At 42.9% G+C, this 23,848-nt stretch overlaps 1 protein-coding gene across 1 annotated transcript; it reads left to right on the plus strand.

Annotated features, from left to right (window-relative positions):
• Window positions 1–8,778: 8,778 nt before the first annotated feature.
• Window positions 8,779–22,746, plus strand: LOC106573495 (tetraspanin 3a). The gene is made up of 7 exons (XM_014148589.3): window positions 8,779–8,971; window positions 18,033–18,224; window positions 18,495–18,569; window positions 20,108–20,209; window positions 20,328–20,480; window positions 20,571–20,654; window positions 22,218–22,746. The coding sequence occupies exons 1-7, from the start codon at window positions 8,909–8,911 to the stop codon at window positions 22,308–22,310; spliced, it is 762 nt and encodes a 253-aa protein (XP_014004064.1). The 5' UTR covers window positions 8,779–8,908; the 3' UTR covers window positions 22,311–22,746.
• The last annotated feature ends 1,102 nt before the right edge of the window (window positions 22,747–23,848 follow it).

Below are 23,848 nucleotides of genomic sequence, written 5' to 3' on the forward strand. Positions count from 1 at the left end.
GTGGAGCGTGCCCAATTTGACTGGAGCGTGGAGAGTTTCCCAAAGGCTGGCGCGTCGGCTTCTCGTCCACTCCAATTTAGCACCAGTAGTCCTCCAGGTGTGCTCACTTTACAAGCTCAGGGCATGCCCAGTCGATTAAGAGATTAATGAGTGAGCTAGGACGGACGTAGTCAATATAACTATTTGTTCAGGAATTTTTAAATGTACACCGACAGAACATGGGCTGTTCTTACAGTATTCTCCCTGTACACCAAGTCAGAACTGTAGGATAAATAAAGGGGGCATATAATCAGACAATGAAAGCTCTTTCAATATCCGAAGGTAACGTTTCTCTAAAACAGGCTATAGGCTATATATGCACCACCAAGTCAGAACGGTAGGTAAAATTATGATGGGAAAGGTAACAAATTATTAGGGTGAGGCACAAGGACTACTAAGAGTTTACTTCACAACATGCACTTAGTATTACTTTCTTAGCTGCGGTATACATACAGTTGAAGTCGGAAGTTTATATACATTTAGGGTGGAGTCATTAAAACTCGTTTTCATCCACTCCACAAATTTCTTGTTAACAAACTATAGTTTTGGCAAGTCGATTAGGACATCTACTTTGTGCAAGACAAGTAATTTTTCCAACAATTGTTTACAGACAGAATATTTCACTTATAATTCACTATATCACAATTCCAGTGGATCAGAAGTTTACATACACTAAGATGACTGTGCCTTTAAACAGCTTGGAAAATTCCAGAAAATGATGTCATGGCTTTAGAAGCTTCTGATAGGCTAATTGACATCATTTGAGTCAATTGGAGGTGTACTTGAGGATGTATTTCAAGGCCTACCTTCAAAGTCAGTGCCTCTTTGCTTGACATCATGGGAAAATCAAAAGAAATCAGCCAAGATCTCAGCAATAAAATTGTAGACCTCCAAAAGTCTGGTTCATCCTTGGGAGCAATTTCCAAATGCCTGAAGGTACCACGTTCATCAATACAAACAATAGTACGCAAGTATAAACACCATGGGACCGCGCAGCCGTCATACCGCTCAGGAAGGAGACGCGTTCTGTCTCCTAGAGATGAATGTACTTTGGTGCGAAAAGTGCAAATCAATCCCAGAACAACAGCAAAGGACCTTGTGAAGATGCTGGAGGAAACAGGTACAAAAGTATCTATATCCACAGTAAAATGAGTCCTATATCGACATAACCTGAAAGGCTGCTCAGCAAGGAAGAAGCCACTGCTCCAAAACCGCCATAAAAAAGCCAGACTATGCTTTGCAACTGCACATGGGGACAAAGATCGTACTTTTTGGAGAAATGTCCTCTGGTCTGATGAAACAAAAATAGAACTGTTTGGCCATAATGACCAATGTTATGTTTGGAGGAAAAGGGGGAGGCTTGCAAGCCGAAGTACACCATCCCAACCTTGAAGCACGGGGTGGGGGGACAGCATCATGTTGTAGGGATGCTTTGCTGCAGGAGGGACAGGTGCACTTCACAAAATAGATGGCATCGTGAGAAGGAAAATTATGTGGATATTTTGAAGCAACATCTCAAGACATCAGTCAGGAAGTTAAAGCTTGGAGTGGCCATCACAAAGCCCTGACCTCAGTCCTATAGAACATCTGAGGGCAGAACTTTAAAAGCGTGTGCGAGCAAGGAGGCCTACAAACCTGACTCAGTTACACCAGTTCTGTCAGGAGGAATGGGCCAAAATTCACCCAACTTATTGTGGGAAGCTTGTGAAAGGCAACCCAAAATGTTTGACCCATGTTAAACAATTTAAAGGCAAGGCTACCGAATACTAATTGAGTGTATGTAAACTTCTGACCTACTGGGAATGTGATGAAATAAATAAAAGCTTAAATAAATAATTCTCTCTACTATTATTCTGACATTTCACATTCTTAAAGTAAAGTGGTGATCCTAACTGACCTAAGTTAGGGAATTCTTTTACTCTGAATAAATGTCAGGAATTGTGAAAACTGAGTTTAAATGTATTTGGCTAAGGTGTATGTAAACTATAGACTTCAACTGTATCTCCTTGGCATATTACATAATTTATGCAGCAGCATTCAAGACATTTTTGGACTCACCTTGTTATGCTGTGCTGACTTGAACAGGAAGGTTGCATGGCGATCCATCGTGGGCAAATTTAGTCATCAAACTCTGGTATTCTCTAGATTTTTGGTGCTTTCAAGACAACTGGGAATGCTGAAAAAAAACAAGGTCGAATCACGACAGTGATCTTCAGGTCGGAGCTCTAGAAAGAGGCCTGAGTACCCGACTTGGAATTCCGAGTTGGATGACTATATTCTCCTAGTCGGAGCTTGTTTTTTTTCTGATTTTCCAGTTGTCTTGAACTCACTGAAGTCTGAGTTTTCCCAGTTCTGAGTTTCCAGTTGTTTTGAACACGGCAGAAGTCATGCTCGATTGACAGCATGGCCAATGAATTCAAACTTTTATGGCCCATGGTGTTGAATGTTTATCCTTTTAAGCTTGGAAAAGAGACCCTTAAACCCAGACTTGGACCACACACCCACTCCACTGAATAGCAGTTAGCCACTGATTCCTTCCAAACCACTCATTGTTGAGTTTGCGATTTCCAACTTGTTGTGTAATGTTTATATCCAATGGTCGATGAGCACCGATATGTTTTATCTATAATTTATTTTCGTATGACAAGGATTGAAAAGGATTTGCCAGTAGATTGTTGACATGATCAATCCAATCAAAGCTACGATAGATCTGTGGCCAATGACTTTGAGCCTTGGATGGGCACTTCTAATGTAACTATCACGTTTCAGGTAAGACCCAGATGCAGACAATGTCGAAGTAACAACAGTTTATAAATCGAATAGGGGCAGGCAAAAGGCGGGTCAAGGGCAGGCAGAGGTCAGTAATCCAGCACTTCTCTGCTTTTACAAACAGCTGGTTCTCCAGGAGGCGTTGGAGAACCTGTCGGACGTGGAGCACATGTTCTTTGGTGAAGCGGGAGAAGACGAGGTTGTCATCGAGGTAGACAAAGACAAACCGGTTCAACATCTCGCGGAGAACATCATTAACCAGAGCCTGGAACACAGCAGGGGCGTTGGTAAGGCCAAATGGCATGACCAGATACTTGTAATGACCACTAGCAGTGTTGGAGTCGGTCTTCCACTCGTCCCCTTCCCATATACGCACCAGGTGGTAGGCGTTCTGTAGATCCAGCTTGGAAAACACAGTGGCCCCCTGGAGCGGCTCGAAGGCCAAGGAGATGAGGGGTAGCAGGTAGCGGTTCTTCACCATTATGTCGTTGAGACCCCGGTAGTCAATGCACGGGTGCAGGGTCTTGTCCTTCTTCTCCACAAAGAAGAACCCTGTGCCGGCAGGAGAGGAAGAAGGATGGATGAATCCTGCAAATAGGGATTCCTCAATGTAGGTCTCCAACGACTTGGTCTCTGGTCCCGACAGAGACCAAGTCTCTGGTCGGTGCGGCGGAAGCAAAGTTGCCCGTGCCATGTTGAACACCTCCCGGAGGTCCTGGTACTCCGTGGGAATGGTGGAGAGGTCCGGGGCAACTTCCGAGCCCCCCGGAATACATCCCAGGGCAGGTTGTGCTGACTTCAGGCAATGGATGTGGCAGAATAGGCTCCAGCCCATGATGGCACCAGTATACCAGTTAATGAGGGGATTGTGTTGCCGGAGCCAGGAGAAACCCAATACCACGGGAATCGGAGGAGACTTACTGAGCAGGCACTGGATAGCCTCGCTGTGGTTCCCTGACACACGTAGGTTGATGGGAGTGGTGCTGTGGGTGACCCGGTCTATAGAGTGCCTGTCCAGCGCTCTAACGTCAATTGGGAATGGAGAGGGGCTGAGTGGGGATGCCCAGCTCGGAGTGCAAAAAGCTCTGATCGGCCCCAGAGTCGATGAGGACCCAGAGAGATTTCGACTGGTTTCCCCACAGCGGAATGGCAGGAAACGGAGTACAAGTAAGGGAAGAAGAAAAGTTATCCATATGGCCCACCAGAATACTCGCTCCTACCGGTAAGCCTGATCTTTTAACGGACAAGAGGACACAAAATGACCACAAGTCCCGTCCTTGCAAGCTCGTCCTTGACCTCCTCCGAGACTCCGTGTAGGAACATGTCGAATAGTGCTTCCTGGTTCCAGGCACTCTCAGCTGCCAACTTGCGGAAATCCAACGCTTAGTCTGCCACACTGCGGGAGTCCTGCCAAAGCTGGAGAATCTTCCGGGCAGCCTCTCTCCCAGAGAATGGGGCATCAAACACCTTCTTTACCTGCTCCCATACAGCTGTAGCCCAGGCTCTCCATTGAAGCGTTCCGGTGGAGGTAAGTGGGGGAGGTAAGCTCCCGGGAAGGCGGAGCGACTGGTGAGGCGGCGCTGCTAACAGCCGAGTTACTGAGGGGCTGTGAGGTTACCGTCATAGTAGGCTGCCTCCTTGCCAACCCGCGGAATTGTTCCAGAAAGATGTCCAATGCCCAATCATGGTGTTCAGCCAAGGTGTGGACCCCCTCCATAAGGCCACAAAGCAAATCCTCGTGCCTACCAATGATGGTAAGACCCAGATGCAGACAACGTCAAAGTAACAGTTTATTAATCGAACAGAGGCAGGCAAAAGGCAGGTCAAGGGCAGGCAGAGGTCAGTAATCCAGATAGGTGGGGCAAAGGTACAGGACGGCAGCAGGCCAGGGTCAGGGCAGGCAAAGGTCAGTAATCCAGATAGGTGGGGCAAAGGTACAGGACAGCAGGCAAGCTCAGGGTCAGGGCAGGCAGAATGGTCAACACCCAGAAAACTATGGAACAGGAACAATCGAGAGAGGCACAGATGGAAAAACGCTGGTAGGCTTGACGAAACAAAACGAACTGTCAACAGACAAACAGAGAACACAGGTATAAATACACAGGGGATAATGGGAAATATGGGCAACACCTGGAGGGGGTGGAGACAATCACAAATACAGGTGAAACAGATCAGGCTGTGACAGAAACTCTATGGTAGAACCCAAGGGGCTTGAATTTTCTTTTTTAACGTAGTGTCCCAATGAGTGACAGAACACTGAGCCAATCACGGCGCAACTAGAGAACATTCCCAACCCCTACATTCCATATGTTCCACTGCCTGCTCCACCACTACAAAAAGCACTGAACTAGGCTGAAACACCTGCATTTTGGAGCTGCCTTACTCAAGAAAGCAAAAAAGACACCACGTTTCTATTCAGCTTTATTACCTCAAAGACATTGTTTCCATTGTTTGCAAAGTGATGTGTCACTTATTACTGCCCAAATAACATGCAAAACAGGCACAAATATATTTTTAAAAAATGCCCCAACTGCCCTGAATGACGGGTCGCTACTGGTGTCATTGTAGCAAAGTATTTCTAAACAAAACATCTGATCTCTTAAAAGTTTAGTTAATTTACTTTCTATTAGCTATACTATAGGCCATCATTGATTTTGACCAAATAGGCCTGGCATATTACCTCAAGGAGCTTTCCGTTTTGATAGGGTTACTTTACCTAAAATCCTTCAGGCCTACCTACAAAAAAATAAAAAAACAACTACGCATCTCTGCCCAGCCTAGCAAGAGTGCTGAGAGGGTTTTCTCCGCTACTGGCCTGCTCTTCAGGCCTGAAGCCACAGACTCTGGCCAAACTCATGTTTCTAAAAATGAATTCAAAGGCACTGTAGACTGAGCCTAACAAGGCATTTTTCTTTTAATTTGTATTTCATTCTAAGTAAGTCACAGCCTACAGTGCATTTGGAAAGTATTCAGACCCCTTCCCTTTTTCCATATTTTGTTACTTTACAGGCTTATTCTAAAATTGATCAAATTCTTTTTTTTCCTCATCAATCTACACACAATACCCCAAATGTTAGCAAATGTATTAAACATAAAAAACAGAAATACCTTACGTAAATAAGTATTCAGACCCTTTGCTATGAGACTCGAGATTGAGCTGAAGTACATCCTGTTTCCATTGATCATTCTTGAGATGTTTCTACAACTTGATTGGAGTCCACCTGTGGTAAATTCAATTGATTGGACATGATTTGGAAAGGCACACAACTGTCTATATAAGGTCCCAGTTGACAGTGCATGTCAGTGCAAAAACCAAGCCACGAGGTAGAAGGAATTGTCAGTAGAGCTCCGAGACAGGACTGTGTTGAAGCACAGATCTGGGGAAGGGTACCAAAACATGTCTGCAGCATTGAAGGTCACCAAAAACACAGTGGCCTCCATCATTCTTAAATGGAAGAAGTTTGGAACGACAAAGACTCTTCCTAGAGCTGGCCGCCTGGCCAAACTGAGCAATCGGGGGAGAAGGGCCTTGGTCAGGGAGGTGACCAAGAACCCAGTGTTCACTCTAACAGAGTTTCATAGTTCCTCTGTGGAGAAGGGAGAACCTTCCATAAAGACAACCATCTCTACAGCACTCCATCAATCAGGCCTTTATGGTAGAGTGGCCAGACAGAAGCCACTCCGCAGTAACAGGGACATGACAGCCCGCTTGGAGTTTGTCAAAAGGCACCTAAAGACTCTCAGACCATGAGATGCAAGATTCTCTGCTCTGATGAAACCAAGATTGAACTCTTTGGCTTGAATGCCAAGCATCACGTCTGGAGGAAACCTGGCACCATCCCTACGGTGAAGCATGGTGGTGGCAGCATCACGCTGTGGGGATGTTTTTCAGTGGCAGGGACTGGCAGACTAGTCTGGATCGAGGGAAAGATAAACGGAGCAAAGTACAGAGATCCTTGATGAAAACCTGCTCCAGAGCTCTCAGGACCTCAGACTGGGGCGAAGGTTCACTTTCCAACAGGACAACAACCCTAAGCACATAGCCAGAACAACGCAGGAGTGGCTTCGGGACAAGCCTCTGAATGTCCTTGAGTGGCCCAGCCAGAGCACGGACCTGAACCCGATCTAACATCTCTGGAGAGACCTGAAAATAGCTGTGCAGAGACGCTCCCCATCCAACCTGAACGAGCTTGAGGATCTCCAGAGAAGAATGGGAGAAACTCCCCAAATACAGGTGTGCCAAGCTTTTAGCATCATACCCAAGAAGACTCGAGGCTGTAATTACTGCCTAAGTTGCTTCAACAAAGTACTGAGTAAAGGTTCTGAATACATATGTAAATGTGATATTTCCGTTTATATATATATATATATATATATATGTGTGTGTGCAACAAAAAATGTTTAACCTGTTTTTGCTTTGTCATTATGGGGTATTGTTTGCTGATGGATAAAATATTTATTTTTCTCATACATTTTAGAATAAGTCTGTAATGTACCAAAATATGGAAAAAGTCAAGGGTCTGAATACTTTCCGAATGCACTTTATATGCAATTTATAGACTATAATGAATTAATACAACAAAATCTTGTTTATATTCTAAGTGCTTAATATCCCTGCCAGCCTAGTGTGGCGCCATCGCAAATGCTTCTTAATTTATTTATTTACAGGCTATAGCCTTGAAATAATTGAAATAATATTGCCTAAATAATTCATTTTTGTTGATTCTTAGGCTACCTGTCTTGCTCCTGACCAATTTAGAGTGCTTATATGCTGTTTAATACAAAACGTAGCCTATTTCAAATTATGATTAAAATAAACAACAGGAAATATTTCCTGCATCCCACTGCTGGCTGGCTTCTGAAGCTAAGCAGGGTTGGTTCTGGTCAGCCCCTGGGTGGGAGACCAGATGCTACTGGAAGTGGTGTTGGAGGGCCAGTAGGAAGCACCCTTTCCTCATGTCAACAAAAAATATATAATATAATATCCCAATGCCCTGGGGCAGTGATTGGGGACATTACCCTGTGTAGGGTGCTGTCTTTCAGATGGGATGTTAAAAGGGTTTCCTGTATCTCTGTGGTCATTAAAGATCCCATGGCACTTATTGTAAGAGTAGGGGTGTTAACTCTGATGTCCTGGCTAAATTCCTCATCTCACCTTATCATGCCCAGCTTACAATTGGCTCATTTGTCTCCTCTCCCCTGTAACTATTCCCCAGGATGTTGCTGTAAATGGGAATCTGTTCTCAGTCAACTTACATGGTTAAATAAAAATATATTTTTCTTTCAAATCATATGGTTTGAATGAAAAGCCAAATGCTACCCTTATAAAAAGATTGCCGTTTTGAAGCTGCAGTAAAATTGTCGACTGTGGTATTTTGGATGAAGTAATTGCAGAATAATTGCAGTGTACTGCAGTTGAACTGCAATTATACTGCACTCTAACTGCAGTTACATTACAAAATTACTGCAGTAAAAAAACGGTTATTTTGGACGCAGTGTTTGCTGCAATCTGCCGTTATACTGCACTCTGACTGCAATCTTTTTTTGTAAGGGTAGTCACAAAAATATATGGGTTTAACACATGTAGACGTTTTTAAGGCTTTCATGGTTGGATCGAACACTGTGAACACTACGTCTACATGATGTGTACGTGTCACGTGACACGAACATGTCGGCAATTTGACGACTTAGAAAAAAACAAGGAAGATCTTAGGGGACTTCGTGAAAGGTATCTGTAGCTTCACGAGGCTTCATTTTGGCACTTATCACCCCCCATATAAACGAGTCGGGAGGAAGTGGTACGTCCTTTACATATGTAATTTACTCACTGATCCATGTTTGTATTATTATGATACAAACACTGCTAGCGCAGATAGAACAACGAGTTAGTTATAAAAAATATTTGCTGCTAAAATGAGTTGAGGTTGCAACATCGGGTCACATGACCTCCAACTGGTTGGTTTTTGTCGTGCTGGCGCTCTGGTTTGTGGGAGTCAGAGAATCCACTCCAGTCGGGCATGGATTACAAACGCAGGAGTATATAGCCAGCCATTTTACAAATACGTTTTTACCATAATAATAGACAATACCTGTTTTAAACATGGGGCACTGTGGTATCACCTCATCAAAGACGGTGCTGGTTTTTCTGAACCTAATTTTTTGGGTAAGTCAAAACGACATCTTGTCGTTTGGGAATGAATGCGCAACATCCCTTCCTCAACCTTAATACGCAGCAAATTTGCAAGCAACCTGCTAGCCATTCAAGGCAACCTCGGCCCAGTGGATGTTTGTCTATCTTTAGCATCAATATAGTTAGCTAACGTTACTGTTTGAGAATTTGGGCTATTATAATTCAATGTTCTTGCAGTCATGTTGTTGCTGTCCCTTTTAGATGTAACTAGTTGTCTGAACATTTCCTTTGCTTCTCTGTCTGGTTGCTTTGGCTACTGCGGCTAGAGGGAGTTTCATGCATTGCTTTTCTGCCCCATTTGTCCCAGGACGAAAGCCACTGCCTGCCCTGGAGTCTTCCCCTTTGAACCTTTTAAAATGCCACTTCTCATACAATACTAGTTCTGTAGCCACAATGGTCCTCAACATAGTCTTTTTTTTTTTTTTTGTTCTTTTTCTAAACTTCAATATGTTAGGATGAGGTTTGAAAGGTCAATAAACAATGTTCTGTGTTGTTCTTTTCCAGTCAGTGAGCAAGCAAATAATTCCAATTGAAGGATCAAATACAATACTGTAATGAAACAGCAGGGAGCAGGTCTTGAACCCTCGAGCTTGTAGCCCGAAGTCCAGCGCGCTATCAACTGCCGCAAAAGCATCCTCGAGCGGCAGAGCCGATATCCACGCTTATAAACCCAGTGTCGTTACAATACCTTTTTATTGGTCACATACACATGGTTAGTAGATGTTATTGCGAGTGTAACGAAATGCTTATGCTTCTAAATCCGACAGTGCACCAGTATCAAACAGGTAATATCTAACAATTCCACATCAAAACCTAATACACAGAATCTAGTAAAGGAATGGGATAAGAGTATATACAGTTGAAGTTGGAAGTTTACATACACCTTAGCCAAATACCACAATTCCTGGCATTTAATCCTAGTAAAAATGCCCTGTCTTAGGTCAGTTAGGATCACCACTTTATTTTAAGAATGTGAAATGTCAGAATAATAGTAAAGAGGGATTTATTTCAGTTTTTATTTCTTTCATTACATTCCTAGAGGGGCAGAAGTTTACATACACTAAATTAGTATTTGGTAGCATTGCCTTTAAATTGTTTCTTGGGTCAAACGTTTCAGGTAGTGTTCCACAAGCTTCCCACAATGAGTTGGGTGAATTTTGGCCCATTCCTCCTGACAGAGCTGGTGTAACTGAGTCAGGTTTGTAGGCCTCCTTGCTCGCACACGCTTTTAACCTCTTACATCTAGACGTTCCGCTAGCGGAACACCTGCTCCAATATCCAATGATAGGCGTGGCGCGAATGACAAATTCCTAAAAAAAACCAAAACTTCAATTTTTTAAACATATGACTATTTTACACCATTTTAAAGACGAGACTCTCCTTTATCTAACCACACTGTCCGATTTCAAAAAGGCTTTACAGCGAAAGCAAAACATTAGATTACGTCAGCAGAGTACCCAGCCAGAAATAATCAGACACCCATTTTTCAAGCTAGCATATAATGTCACAAAAAAACAAAACCACAGCTAAATGCAGCACTAACCTTTAGATCTTCATCAGATGACACGCCTAGGACATTATGTTATACAATACATGCATGTTTTGTTCAATCAAGTTCATATTTATATCAAAAACCAGCTTTTTACATTAGCATGTGACGTTCAGAACTAGCATTCCCACCGAACACTTCCGGTGAATTTACTAAATTACTCACGATAAACGTTCACAAAAAAACATAACAATTATTTTAAGAATTATAGATACAGAACTCCTTTGTGCAATCGAGGTGTCCGATTTTAAATAGCTTTTCGGTGAAAGCACATTTTGCAATATTCTGAGTAGATAGCTAGCCGTGATGGCTGGGCTATTTTGACACCCACCAAGTTTGACCCTCACCAAACTCCGATTTACTATTAGAAAAGTTTGATTACCTTTGGTGTTCTTTGTCAGAATGCACTCCCAGGACTGCTACTTCAATAACAAATGTTGGTTTGGTTCAAAATAATCCATAGTTATATCCAAATAGCGGCGTTTTGTTCGTACGTTCAAGACACTATCCAAGGGTGACGAAGGATTACGCGCCCGACGCATTTCGTGACAAAAAAATTCTAAATATTCCATTACCGTACTTCGAAGCATGTCAACCGCTGTTTAAAATACATTTTTATGCCATTTTTCTCGTAAAAAAGTGATAATATTCCGACCGGGAGTGGTGGTTTTCGTTCAGAGAGAGAAAGTAAACATGGAGTCGACTCGTGCACGAGCCTCAGTCTCATAGTACTCTGATCGGCCACTATCCAAACGCGCTAATGTTTTTCAGCCAGGGCCTGCAAAGCCACGATTCAGCTTTTTGCCGCCTTCTGAGAGCCCATGGGAGCCGTAGGAAGTGTCACGTAACAGCAGAGATCCCCTGTTTTGGATAGAGATAATCAAGAAGGCCAAGAAATGGTCAGACGGTACTTCCTGTACAGAATCTTCTCAGGTTTTGGCCTGCCAAATGAGTTCTGTTATACTCACAGACACCATTCAAACAGTTTTAGAAACTTGAGTGTTTTCTATCCAAAGCTAATAATTATATGCATATTCTAGTTTCTGGGCAGGAGTAATAATCAGATTAAATCGGGTACGTTTTTTATCCGGCTGTGAAAATACTGCCCCCTATCCATAACAGGTTAAAGTTCTGCCCTCTGATGTTCTATAGGACTGAGGTCAGGGCTTTGTGATGGCCACTCCAATACCTTGACTTTGTTGTTCTTAAGCCATTTTGCCACAACTTTGGAAGTATGGTTGGGGTCATTGTTCATTTGGAAGACCCATTTGTGACCAAACTTTAACTTCCTGAATGATGTCTTGAGATGTTGCTTCAATATATCCACATCATTTTCCTCCTCATGATGCCATCTATTTTGTGAAGTGCACCTGTCCCTCCTGCAGCAAAGCACCCCCACAACACGATGCTGCCACCCCCGTGCTTCAAGGTTGGGATGGTGTTCTTCGGCTTGCAAGCCTCCCCCTTTTGCCTCCAAAGATAACGATAGTCATTATGGCCAAAAAGTTATTTTTTTGTTTCATCTAACCAGAGGACATTTCTCCAAAAGGTACGATCTTTGTCCCAATGTGCAGTTGCAAACCATAGTCTGGCTTTTTTATGGCGGTTTTGGAGCAGTGGCTTCTTCCTTGCTGAGCGGCCTTTCAGGTTATGTTGATATAGGACTCGTTTTACTGTGGTTATAGATAGTTTTGTACCTGTTTCCTCCAGCATCTTCACAAGGTCCTTTGCTGTTGTTCTGGGATTGATTTGCACTTTTCGCACCAAAGTACCTTCATCTCTAGGAGACAGAACGCGTCTCCTTCCTCAGCGGTATGACGGCTGCGTGATCCCATGGTGTTTATACTTGCATACTATTGTTTGTGCAGATGAACGTGGCGTTTGGAAATTGCTCCCAATGTTGAACCAGACTTGTGGAGGTCTACAATTTATTTTCTGAGGTCTTGGCTGATTTCTTTTGATTTTCCCATGATGTCAAGCAAAGAGGCACTGAGTTTGAAGGTAGGCCTTGAAATACATCCACAGGTACACCTCCAATTGACTCAAATGATGTCAATTAGCCTATCAGAAACTTCTAAAGCCATGACATCATTTTCTGGAATTTTCCAAGCTGTTTAAAGGCAGTCAACTTAGTGTATGTAAACTTCTGACCCACTGGAATTGTGATACAGTGAATTTTAAGTGAAATAATCTGTCTGTAAACAATTGTTGGAAAAATGACTTGTCATGCACAAAGTAGATGTCCTAACCGACTTGCCAAAACTGTAGTATTTTAACAAGAACTTTGGAGTGGTTGAAAAACGAGCTTTAATGAATCCAACCTAAGTGTATGTATAAAATATATGGATGAGCAGTGACCGAGCAGCTAAGATGCAATAGATAGTAAAGAGTAGATGCAGAATACATTATATACATATGAGATGAGTAATGCGTGTGTAAACATTTATTAAAGTGACTAGTGTTCCATTTATTAAAATGGCCAATGATATCAAGTCTCTAGGCAGCTGCCTACCTACCTATCTGTGCTAGTGGTGGCTGTTTTAACAATCTGATGGCCTTGAGATTGAAAAACAGCTTCTATCTCTCTCTGTCCCAGCTTTGCGCCTTCACCACACTGTCTGTGTGCTTGGACCATATCAGTTGTCGGTGATATGTACACCTTCTCCACTGCTGTCCTGTCGATGTGGATAGGGGGGTGCTCCCTTTGCTGTTTCCTGAGGTCAACGATCATCTCTTTTCTTTTGCTGACATCGAGTGAGAGGTTATTTTTCTGACACTACACTCTGAGGGCCCTCACCTCCTCCATGTCGGCTGTCTCGTTGTTTTTGGTAATCAAGCCTACCGCTGTTGTGTCGTCTGCAAACGTGATAATTGAGTTGGAGGCGTGCATGGTCACGCAGTCGTGGGTGAACAAGGAGTACAGGAGGGGGCTGAGAACTCACCCTTGTGGGGCCCCAGTGTTGAGGATGAGCGGACTGGAGATGTTGTTTCCTACCTTCACCACCTGGGGGCGGCCCGTCAGGAAGTCCAGGACCCAGTTGCACAGAGGAGGGTCGAGATCCAGGGTCTCAAGCTTAATGAGTTTGGAGGGTACTCTGGTGTTGAAGGCTGAGCTGTAGTCAATGAACAGCATTCTTACATAGGTATTCCTCTTGTCCAGATGGGATAGGGCAGTGTGATGGCGATTGCATCGTCTATGGACCTATTGAGGCAATAAGCAAATTGAAGTGGGTCTAGGGTGACAGGTAGGGTGGAGGTGATCCTTGACTAGTCTCTCAAAGCACTTCATGATGACAGAAGTGAGTGCTACGGGGCGATAGTCATTTAGTTCAGTTACCTTAGGTTTCTTGGGAACAGGACCAATGGTGGCCATCTTGAAGCATGTGGGGACAGCAGGCTGGGATAGGGATTAGAGGTCGAGCGATTAATCGGCATGGCTGATTAATTTGGGCCGATTTCAAGTTTTGATAACAATCGGTAGTCGGCCTTTTTGGATGCCGATTATGGCCGATTACATTGCAATCCACGAGGAAACTGCATGGCAGGCTGACCACCTGTTACGCGAGTGCAGCGTCAAAAGGACCTTGTGGCTGCAAGGAGGCAAGGTAAGTTGCTAGCTAGCATTAAACTTATATAAAAAACAATCTTCACATAATCACTAGTTAACTACACATGGTTGATATTACTAGGTTAACTAGCTTGTCCTGCGGTGCCTTGTTAATTTATCATCGAATCACAGCCTACTTCAACTTCGCCAAACGGGTGATGATTTAACAAAAGCGCATTGCGGAAAAAAGCAGTCTTTGCACAAATGTACCTAACCATAAACATTAATGCCTTTCTTAAAATCAATATACAAATTTAGAAATCCATGTTATTCAATTATTGCACCCAGGCTGCTCGCGCGAGCCAACGAGCGTCTGCGTTGCCAAGGGCTAAAATAGAACTCCTTGCTATTTCTGACGCAGATCGCGCTGCACGTCCTGCCTCTCCCATCTCCTCATTGGTTTATAGAAGCTGGTACCCACGTGCCATCTCCTCATTGGTTATACCCACATGGGTGATTGAAAGACGAAATTTTTGCCGGTTGTCGTGGTAATACTATGAAAATGTAGATGCCAATCACCATATAAGTTCAAAGATGAAAAAGCCTGGAAGGAGGAGAGATGACTAGAAACGATTCGGTTGGCCGTTTTATGTGTGGATTAATTGTCAGAGTAGAGGACCTTGTGCATTTCAGGTAAAATAACAACTCAATGTTTATATCCCAGGACAAATTAGCTAGCAACAGCAAGCTAGCTAAATAGGACAAATTAGCTAGCAAGTGCAAGCTAACTAGCTAAATTGCCATACATGTTTAATGCTTTTTGACCTGTCCCCAAATGAATGTCATTGGTTCAGAGTTTGTTTTGATATTTTAACCTGTGTGTCGTGATCGCGTTTGGTGTAGGGGAACAAAATACATTTATGCACAATGGCGCACGTGCGCAGCCGATTTGGGTTCCGTGTTAGCTTGTTTGATTGCCTTACGGAGGGAATAACTACACTGTTTGTATTTGGCCATATTTCCAGTTACCACCGCGTTTAATCATGGCAAGGCATATTCTTTCAGTTTTGCGCAAAAGCTGCCATCAGTCCACGGTTTCTGGTTAGGGAAGGTTTTAATTGTCATAGTGGGTACAACATCTCCTATACACGTCCTTCTAAACTCTCACAGAATCAGCATATACATCAATGTTATTATCTGAGGCTACCCGGGAACATATCCCAGTCCATGTGATCGAAGCGATCTTGAAGCGTGGAATCTGATTGGTCAGACCAGCGTTGGATTGACCAAAGCACGGGTGCTTCCTGTTTTAGTTTCTGCCTATAGGAGGGAAGCAACAAGATGGAGTCATGGTCAGATTTGCCAAAAGGAGGGCGGGGGAGGGTCTTGTATGCATCGCGGAAGTTAGAGTAGCAATGGTTGAGCGTGTTACTCGCTCTTGTACAGCAATCGATATGCTGATAGAATTTAGGTTGCCTTGTTCTCAAATTAGCTTTGTTAAAATCCCCAGCTACAATAAATGCAGCCTCGGGATATATGGTTTCCAGTTTGCATGAAGTCCAGTGAAGTTCCTTGATGGCTGTCTTGGCATCCGCTTGCGGGGGGGATATACACGGCTGTGACGATGACCAAGGAGAGTTCTTGGGAGATAATACTGTCGGCATTTGATTGTGAGGAATTCTAGGTCAGGTGAACAAAAGGACTTGAGTTCCTGTATGTTGTTACAATTACACCATGAGTCGTTAATCATGAAACATACACCCCCACCCTTCTTCATACCCGGAGAGATCTTTATTCCTGTCGGCGCGATGCACTGAAAATCCCATTGGCTGTATGGACCCCGACAGCATGTCCCCAGCTAGCCATGTCTCCGTGAACCAGAGTATGTTACAATCCCGGATATCTCTTTTAGAAAGCAACTCTTGCCCTGATTTCGTCTACTTTGTTAACTAGGGACTGGACATTAGCGAGTAATATGCTTGGAAGCGGTGGATGGTGTGTGCGCGTCCAAAGCCTCCCTAGAAGACCGTTCCAGCACCCTCTCCTCTGGCGGCGTTGTTTTGGATCGGCCTCTGGAATCAGTTCAAATGCCCTGGGAGGTACAGACAAAGGATCCGCTTTGGGAAAGTCGTATTCCTGGTCGTAGTGCTGGTAAGTTGACGTCTCTCTGATATCCAATAGTTCTTCCCGTTTCTATGTAATAACACTTAAGGTTTTCTGGGCTAACGATGTAAGAAATAATACATAAAAAAACAAAATACTGTACAGTTTCCTAAGGACTAGAAGCGAAGCTGCCATCTCTATCGGTGCCATCTTGCTTGAGTTATTATAATGCAAATGCGATGGTTGTAGTAGTTATGCATTTGTGTCAGACCTACACCTTTCAGGCCATCCTTAGCCCGCTCAAGATTGGTCTCTTTTATAGGCCTAGTTTAGTCCATTCATATACACAAACGATGTATTTATTGAACCTTTATTTAACTAACCAAGTCAGTTAAGAACAAATTCTTATTTACAATGACGGCCTACATCGGCCAAACCCGGACAACGCTTGGCCAATTGTGCGCCGCCCTATGGGACTCCCGATCACGGCCGGTTGGGATAGTCTGGATTCGAACCAGGGTGTCTGTAGTGACACCTCTAGCACTGAGATGCAGTGCCTTAGACTGCTGTGCCACTCAGGACCTACCTTTAGCACAGGGGTTTAAACTGAGTCAGGGTCTCAACTTACTGTTGCAAGTTCAAATAGTAGAATACACAAGGTGCAATTTAGAAATGTTGTTGTACATCAGCAGTTTCTCTCATGTCAGTCACTGATAGTGAGTCAATTAGCACCAGTCAGCTAACATTTTTTAGATTGTTAAGTTAGCTGTACGCTAAACTAGCTGTACAACAAACTATCTAAACTTGTAACCATGGTCTAAATACGGATTTTGTTAGTCAGTCTCACTCAGATTTCATATAAAAAAAAATTGCAAAAATACCTCTAAACCTTATGGCAATGTGTAGAATTGCAGAAAATTTGCTTTAAAACACCAAATTGTCCTCTGCAAAATGAGTAGACTTGCATGAAATTTGTTATCAAGTGCAAAATCTTCTCTCTGCCACATGGCAAGATGTGTACAATTGCAGCAAATAACTTTCTTTAAAACTACAACACTTTCTCTACACTCCATGGCAAAATTGTGTAGAATTGCATGAAATTAACATTTCTCTCCACTGTCAAGAGGGGGGCCACTAAAATGTTTTACTCTCAATGTGGGGGGGTTGTGGATGTGGGTACGCAGACCCGTGAGCATCTGGGGCCCCTCATGATGAGTTGCCCATCCCTGCTTTATTCATGAAGGTGTCTTCTGGGGGAGTTTTGTTAAGGGCTCTGATGCACTTTCTGAATGTTAACATGCATTGCTTGCGGTACAGTTATGGAAACATAAGGACCAATTTTTCATCAGTGAGAAATAATTTTCAAAAAACAAAAGGTTAAACACCTTTTTTGGGGGTTAGTGTTCACACACGGCCATATCTACACGTTACAGCGCTTGTTTACGGAAGATAAAGGTGATCACTTATGCTAATTAGCTATCTAGTGTGCTCGAACACCTGTGTGTAAGCGAACTGGAAAGGAAGTGTAGTTTGTCGGCTGGAGGCACACAGCCGTATGTGCCTGCAGGTAAGTATATATTTTTTATTTGAACGATTCTTGCTGATATACATGTTTCTAAACCCGTATCGCAAGTGATGATTATTGACGTTTCTAAACGTTAAGGGGTGCTTGTAGCAGAGAACCCTTAGGATAAGGCAGAATGCCCTGTTAATGCCTTGGGTTCTCATATCCTCTCAGGGACCATCAGACTCAGAGAGGCTGTACTCATTCAAACATTTTATTTTATATGCTTTTTTTGTGGTATTAATACTATTTCCCCCCCCCAATCATACAGGCAGCAGCAGGGATTTTGTGCTATGTTGGAGCCTATGTGTTCATCACATATGATGACTACGACCACTTCTTTGAAGATGTGTACACCCTTATCCCTGCTGTGACCATAATTGCAGTAGGAGGCCTCCTTTTCATCATCGGTCTTATTGGATGTTGTGCCACAATACGAGAAAGCCGCTACGGACTTGCAGCGGTCAGTGAATGTTTTCTTATCACCTACTACTACAACGTTCAACTTGGGCACAGATATCGTATCCCTCTGTAATCCTGTTGGCCAGATGACTGATTACTAAATGCATAGCCCAGTTCAGGCTACAGAGATAAGAGTTCATATTGTTTTATATCATGTTGGATAATCCTTCATTACAGTTTATTGATTTAAATGTGCCTCTTATGAATGCCAAGCACCCATTTTATTTTCAGGAGTTTCTTCTATGTTTAATTATTCCTCTTCTCCCCACAGTTTGTCGTCCTTCTCCTGCTGGTGTTTGTGACGGAAGTGGCTGTGGTGGTTTTTGGTTATATTTACAGATCAAAGGTGTGTAAAACCCTATTCTCATGGGACTAGTTTTACTGGGAGAGATGGTTCTGTAATTATGTGTACGAGCACAAATCACATCCATTATTTAAGTCCCCCATCCGACTCTGCCATGTTGGTCATTTTTACATAGCAGGAGAGTAATAATTCCTAAAACCTACTGTTTTTCGACTAACTCCAAGGTCCTCTGAAAATACTAGTCACGTGCGAATCGACATCCCTGTGTTTTGAGAGAAATGTCTTGAGTTTGACAGGTGTTGCTCGTGGTTTGAGCAAGAAAACAATAACTGATTAGATAAATTGATGCTTAAAACGAAATGCTGCGCATTGCCGATATATTTAGGACCTACTGTATCAACTTTCACAGTGAATGCTTTTGTTTATATGTTTTGTGCCAAAGAATTGAACATCACCAAATGTGTCAGTAAAATAGAGCACAAAGCAGCATTATAACTGAGCAAACTTTTGGCAATGACAAGTTCACTTTCTCATCCATAGCCTAAAAGCGCATCTCAAGTGTGTGCTGTTTAGCTCCCATCTGCAGGCTGGGGGGCATTTATGATGTCTACTGCAGATCGATAAAATAATGATTATGATCACACTACCTCAATTTAAGTATTTTGGCGACACTTATACCAAAAATGATGTGGTAGCCAAGCTCAGTGTAGCCTTATCACCTGGACATGTTGACACCTCTTCAAGCCTAGACTAAAAACCTCCAGAATTAAAGAATTACAGGCATCTGGAAAAAAACAAATCCCGTCCGATTCTTCCTCTGGAATAACGGATATTCTGAGGTAATAATTACATAACCAGCATTCTCTAGTAGAACTAATTCCATGTGAATAGGGCTTAAGTAAAGTACATATAAATCAAGGTTACAGTATGTTTGTGCAATAAAGATTTTGTTCAGGATACCAGTTCTCTGGATATGTTCCCAATGGGGGGAAAATAATTCTACCAGCCACAATATTACAGCTGTGGGTGCTTTGTGTGATGTTTTGTTGTCTCTACCTTCGTGCTGTTTTCTGTGCTGTTGTCTGTGCCCAATAATGTTTGTACCATGTTTTGTGCTGCTACCATGTTGTTGTGTTGCTACCTTGCTGTGTTGTCATGTGTTGCTGCCTTGCTATGTTGTTGTCCTAGGTTTCTCTTTATGTTGTGTTGTCTCTCTTGTTGTGATGTGTGTTTTGTCCTATATATTGTATTTTTTTATCCCAGGTCCCCGTCCCCGCAGGAGGCATTTTGCCTTTTGGTAGGCCATCATTGTAAATAAGAATTTGTTCTTAACTGACTTGCCTAGTTAAATAAAGGTTAAATACAAAAATTTTAAATTTAAATAAAAAAATATTACCCATTTTCTCCATGGAAAACATGGTAGCCGCTATATCTTTTTCTATTTAGACTACATGTTTGGAGATTTGTTTTCCCATGACAGGAAAAGTGCTATCCAAAATATAGTGATTGATATTCATTAGAAAAGCATCGAGGTTGTGTAAGATGGGACCTATTAAGCACAGTTACATGTTTGTTTACAGGTTGAAGATGAGGTCAATCACTCCATCCAGAAGGTGTACAATGAGTACAATGGTACCAACACAGATGCTCCGAGCCGTGCCATTGACTACGTGCAAAGACAGGTGATAGCATGTTAGCATGGAACTTGAGCAATTCATGCATTGTGTAACAGTTTTAAAGTAACTTAAAGCTGTATTGAATTGACCTAGTATTGACCATCACCATTTGTCATGCCTGCAGCTCCACTGTTGTGGGATTCACAATTACTCCGACTGGAGGAACACGCGCTGGTTTAATGAGTCTCGAAACAACAGTATACCAGTGAGCTGCTGCAAACCTAATGTCAGCAACTGTACAGGCTCTCTAGCCCATCCTGGAGACCTCTATCCAGAGGTAAGAGATCCAAAACGTACCTATGCTTTTCTTGCATGCATAATATACAAATTGATTCTCTTACACAATGTATTGTTTTTGTGTCTCCAGGGTTGTGAAGCCCTTGTTGTGAAGAAACTAAAGGAGATTATTATGTATGTCATCTGGGCTGCACTGACGTTCGCTGCAATTCAGGTAAAATAAAACTTCCATCAGCCCCTCCGGGGGTGCTTGTGCCCGGAGCTGCTCGCCAAGGCGGGTGGACGCCATCGCGGCGCGGGGGCCCCGGACGTGCCCGGGTTGTCGCCGCGCCAGTGGACCAGCCTGCCCCTCAGGGCGGCCCAGGCAGGCACGTCCCCACGGGGCGCGTTCTGCGCGCCCTTAAATAAACGCCATGCTTCACATGTATACATCCGGTGAAATATCTGTCTTATTGTTCTATTTGTGCTGTTGCCCTAGTGTGTGAAGGCACTAGCCGCTTTGAGTAGAGGGACAAGTGGGATACTCTGTGGGGTACTCAGTTATTTTCCGCTGGCTATCTGAAAAGCACTTATGGTATGAGTCATGAAATTATTCAGTATGGCGGCTGAGTGGGCCTGGGGTATGCCCTTATTATGTTAACCCCCTTGCCACACTCCAGCAAGCCTCAAGGAACAGGGACAGGGCCCTTACGGGACTGTTACATTTTTCATAGACGGGTTGGTTGTTTAGCAACAAAACTGACGCGTGCGCAACTATGGGGCAAATCAGACTGGGTTAGCTTAGATTGTTAACATGTAAACTATATTTCGTCTCCAATGATTATTAATTACATTTGCACAATGAGCACTTGTCTCTCAAATACATTGTTACAATTGTCTGGTTAGCTAGCAAGCTAATTTTAGCCATACTAGCATTGACATTAAATCAGTCAACACCTCAAAACAAGACATGGTATCAACAACAAGATGGGACTAGCTGAAATGAGTCACTTATGATTCCCCACATGGCAGTTTCTTGTCATTGTTGGTAGCTATCTGGCCATCTAGAATCAAAACAACTCGTGGACTTCTGTCCCGTTGAAGCATGCTTATCGTTTTCGTGACATTGTCAGCTAACCCATCAATAGGGACAGGGGAAAATCTAGGAATTCAAGTTGATCTCAAACTAGGCTAAATAGAAGCTTAAGATAAAATGGTGTCCCCAGCCAATTTATCTTGACTTGATGGATATATTAGTTACTTGGATTTGTTAAACATTTGCATAATCAGATTCTAGAGTCTGTGGGAAATTGAGTCGGATTGAGACGGCATGTTATTTGCTAGATTTACCCCTTTTCCATTCCTTTCATTTGACCTCAATGAGGGAGAGCTGCGTTAAAGCTCTGTCATTCATCACTTGATTTGTTTTTCTCATCAAAATTACTGGACAGCAGAAGGTCCTAGTCTACATTTTAAATTGCTATTTATCAATGTCCTGTAGTTTCTTCCTTTTATAATGTCACCTCTGCATTTCATCATTAGATTATCTTATTCTATGGGCTGGTGAGGCATCTGTGTGCATGTGAATCTGCTGATTTGCAGTAATTCTAGAGAGTTTTGACCCAGATGCTTCTCTGTTTGCTGCTGATGTAGTAGTTTTGTGTCCTTGCTCAGCCTTTCCTGGGAGACTAGTTAGCCTAGCGTCCAGGTCAGAGGTTGACAGGCGATCTCGTCAGGAAGGTATGGAGGATGACATGGATGACACTACATTTTAACCCCTGCTGTTTTCCTCTCCTAGGTATTTGGGATGCTGTGTGCCTTTGTTGTGCTGTGCCGGAGGAGCCGTGACCCTGCCTACGAACTTCTCATGACGGGGGGAACCTACGCATAAGAAGGACCCTACACTCACACACCATACCCCAGACACACACACACACACCTAGGCTTGTGGTTTTGTCAGTGGAGGGTGGTTCACTGGCTTGCCCATGTTCAGGTTTCCTCTACTGTAAGTTGAAAGCTCCTCACACACAGTGGCTCATACTCCACAATGGTGAAGTGGTGAAAAAACTATTTATTTACATGCTATGTAAGTTGGTGTTTTGTTTTAGGTGTCTTATTAAAAACGCTACAAGCCAAATTCTAAAATGGCGATTTAAACACTTTTTTTGTTGTTTAATTTGTTGCTCTGACTACTTACCCCTCGTTGTTTGAGGTAGACAAGGATGTGAATGATGGACCTACTGTACGGAATATGTGGACTGAATACTTTCCTCATGTCTGTTTGCACAGTGTATGGCTTTGGAATATTTTATAAATATTTAAATCTATCATGTAAATAACTGAGTTGAAGATTTCCTTGTATGAGGTTGCCTTGTGCTACTGCTTTGTTTGTCCAGACCTCACCCTTCACCAGCACCATTCTGTTTCTGATGAGAAGCAGTGGAACTATAGACCGTAGATGAATCAAAGGCACTGGATCGACCCACCAGGAATGAGCAGTAACCAAAGTGCAGTCATTTAACTGATCTGCTTTGTAAGAATGTGGGCATTTGATTCGGTGCATAAAACAGGCTTATTTAGGAATAATCCACATGCACTGTTACTGAGCTTTTCTGTTGTACTTTGTGTGGAGTTGAGCACACTATGTAGGCCTAGTTTTAAAATAGATTTTCAAAAGATTTTAGCCATGTACAGAAACGTAAACCAGAGATGAATGTAAATAGAATGGGGTGAAACTAACAAGGAAATAAACTGTATATTCCCTCCAGAATATTGTCTGTTTTTCTCTATCACAAAAATATGCTCAAGTTTCTCTGCACACACGCAAGACCATAGCCATGCCTGGACATTAGAGCTGTGTGGTTTTCTCCACAAAGTTTCAATAATTTCTAACATGTAGCTAACGCCTCATGTTTCCAGTTCTAAGGGTTGATTTCTCTTCCAAGCCTTTATGCACTCTTGGTCAAAAGGGTGTTACGTCGTGCTGACAAGCTCTCTGACCTCATTCGGGGCATGGCTACTTAATCGTTTTTGATATCCTTTTCACATTATCTCATTAGAAAACTAAAATCACATTCTTATCTTAACACATGCCTTAATCACTTGTCATATTATATGCTCAATGTATCAGATGAAACCTCATACCTGTAATAGCCATACTTTCCAAGTTACAGTTTTTCCTCCATAAGATTTTTAAATACATCACAAAATAATCAACCATATATGAGTTTTCCATATCTCACCACTGACCATTCCCCACATTCTTTGTTAGAATTATTGTTCCATTATTCACTTTCTGGATGTTAGTCTCTGGAGACAAAGGGACATTCCTTTAGCCAATACTGGAGGGTAGAGAGTCCTCTCCTGCTTAATTTACGACTGGGTGTGGCGGTGTCAAAAACGGCCTAGTGGCCCCCGCCCCCCCTTTGC

The sequence above is a fragment of the Salmo salar genome, chromosome 16, assembly GCF_965601325.2.
Source record: "Salmo salar chromosome 16, fSalSal1, whole genome shotgun sequence".
NCBI lineage: Eukaryota > Metazoa > Chordata > Actinopteri > Salmoniformes > Salmonidae > Salmo > Salmo salar.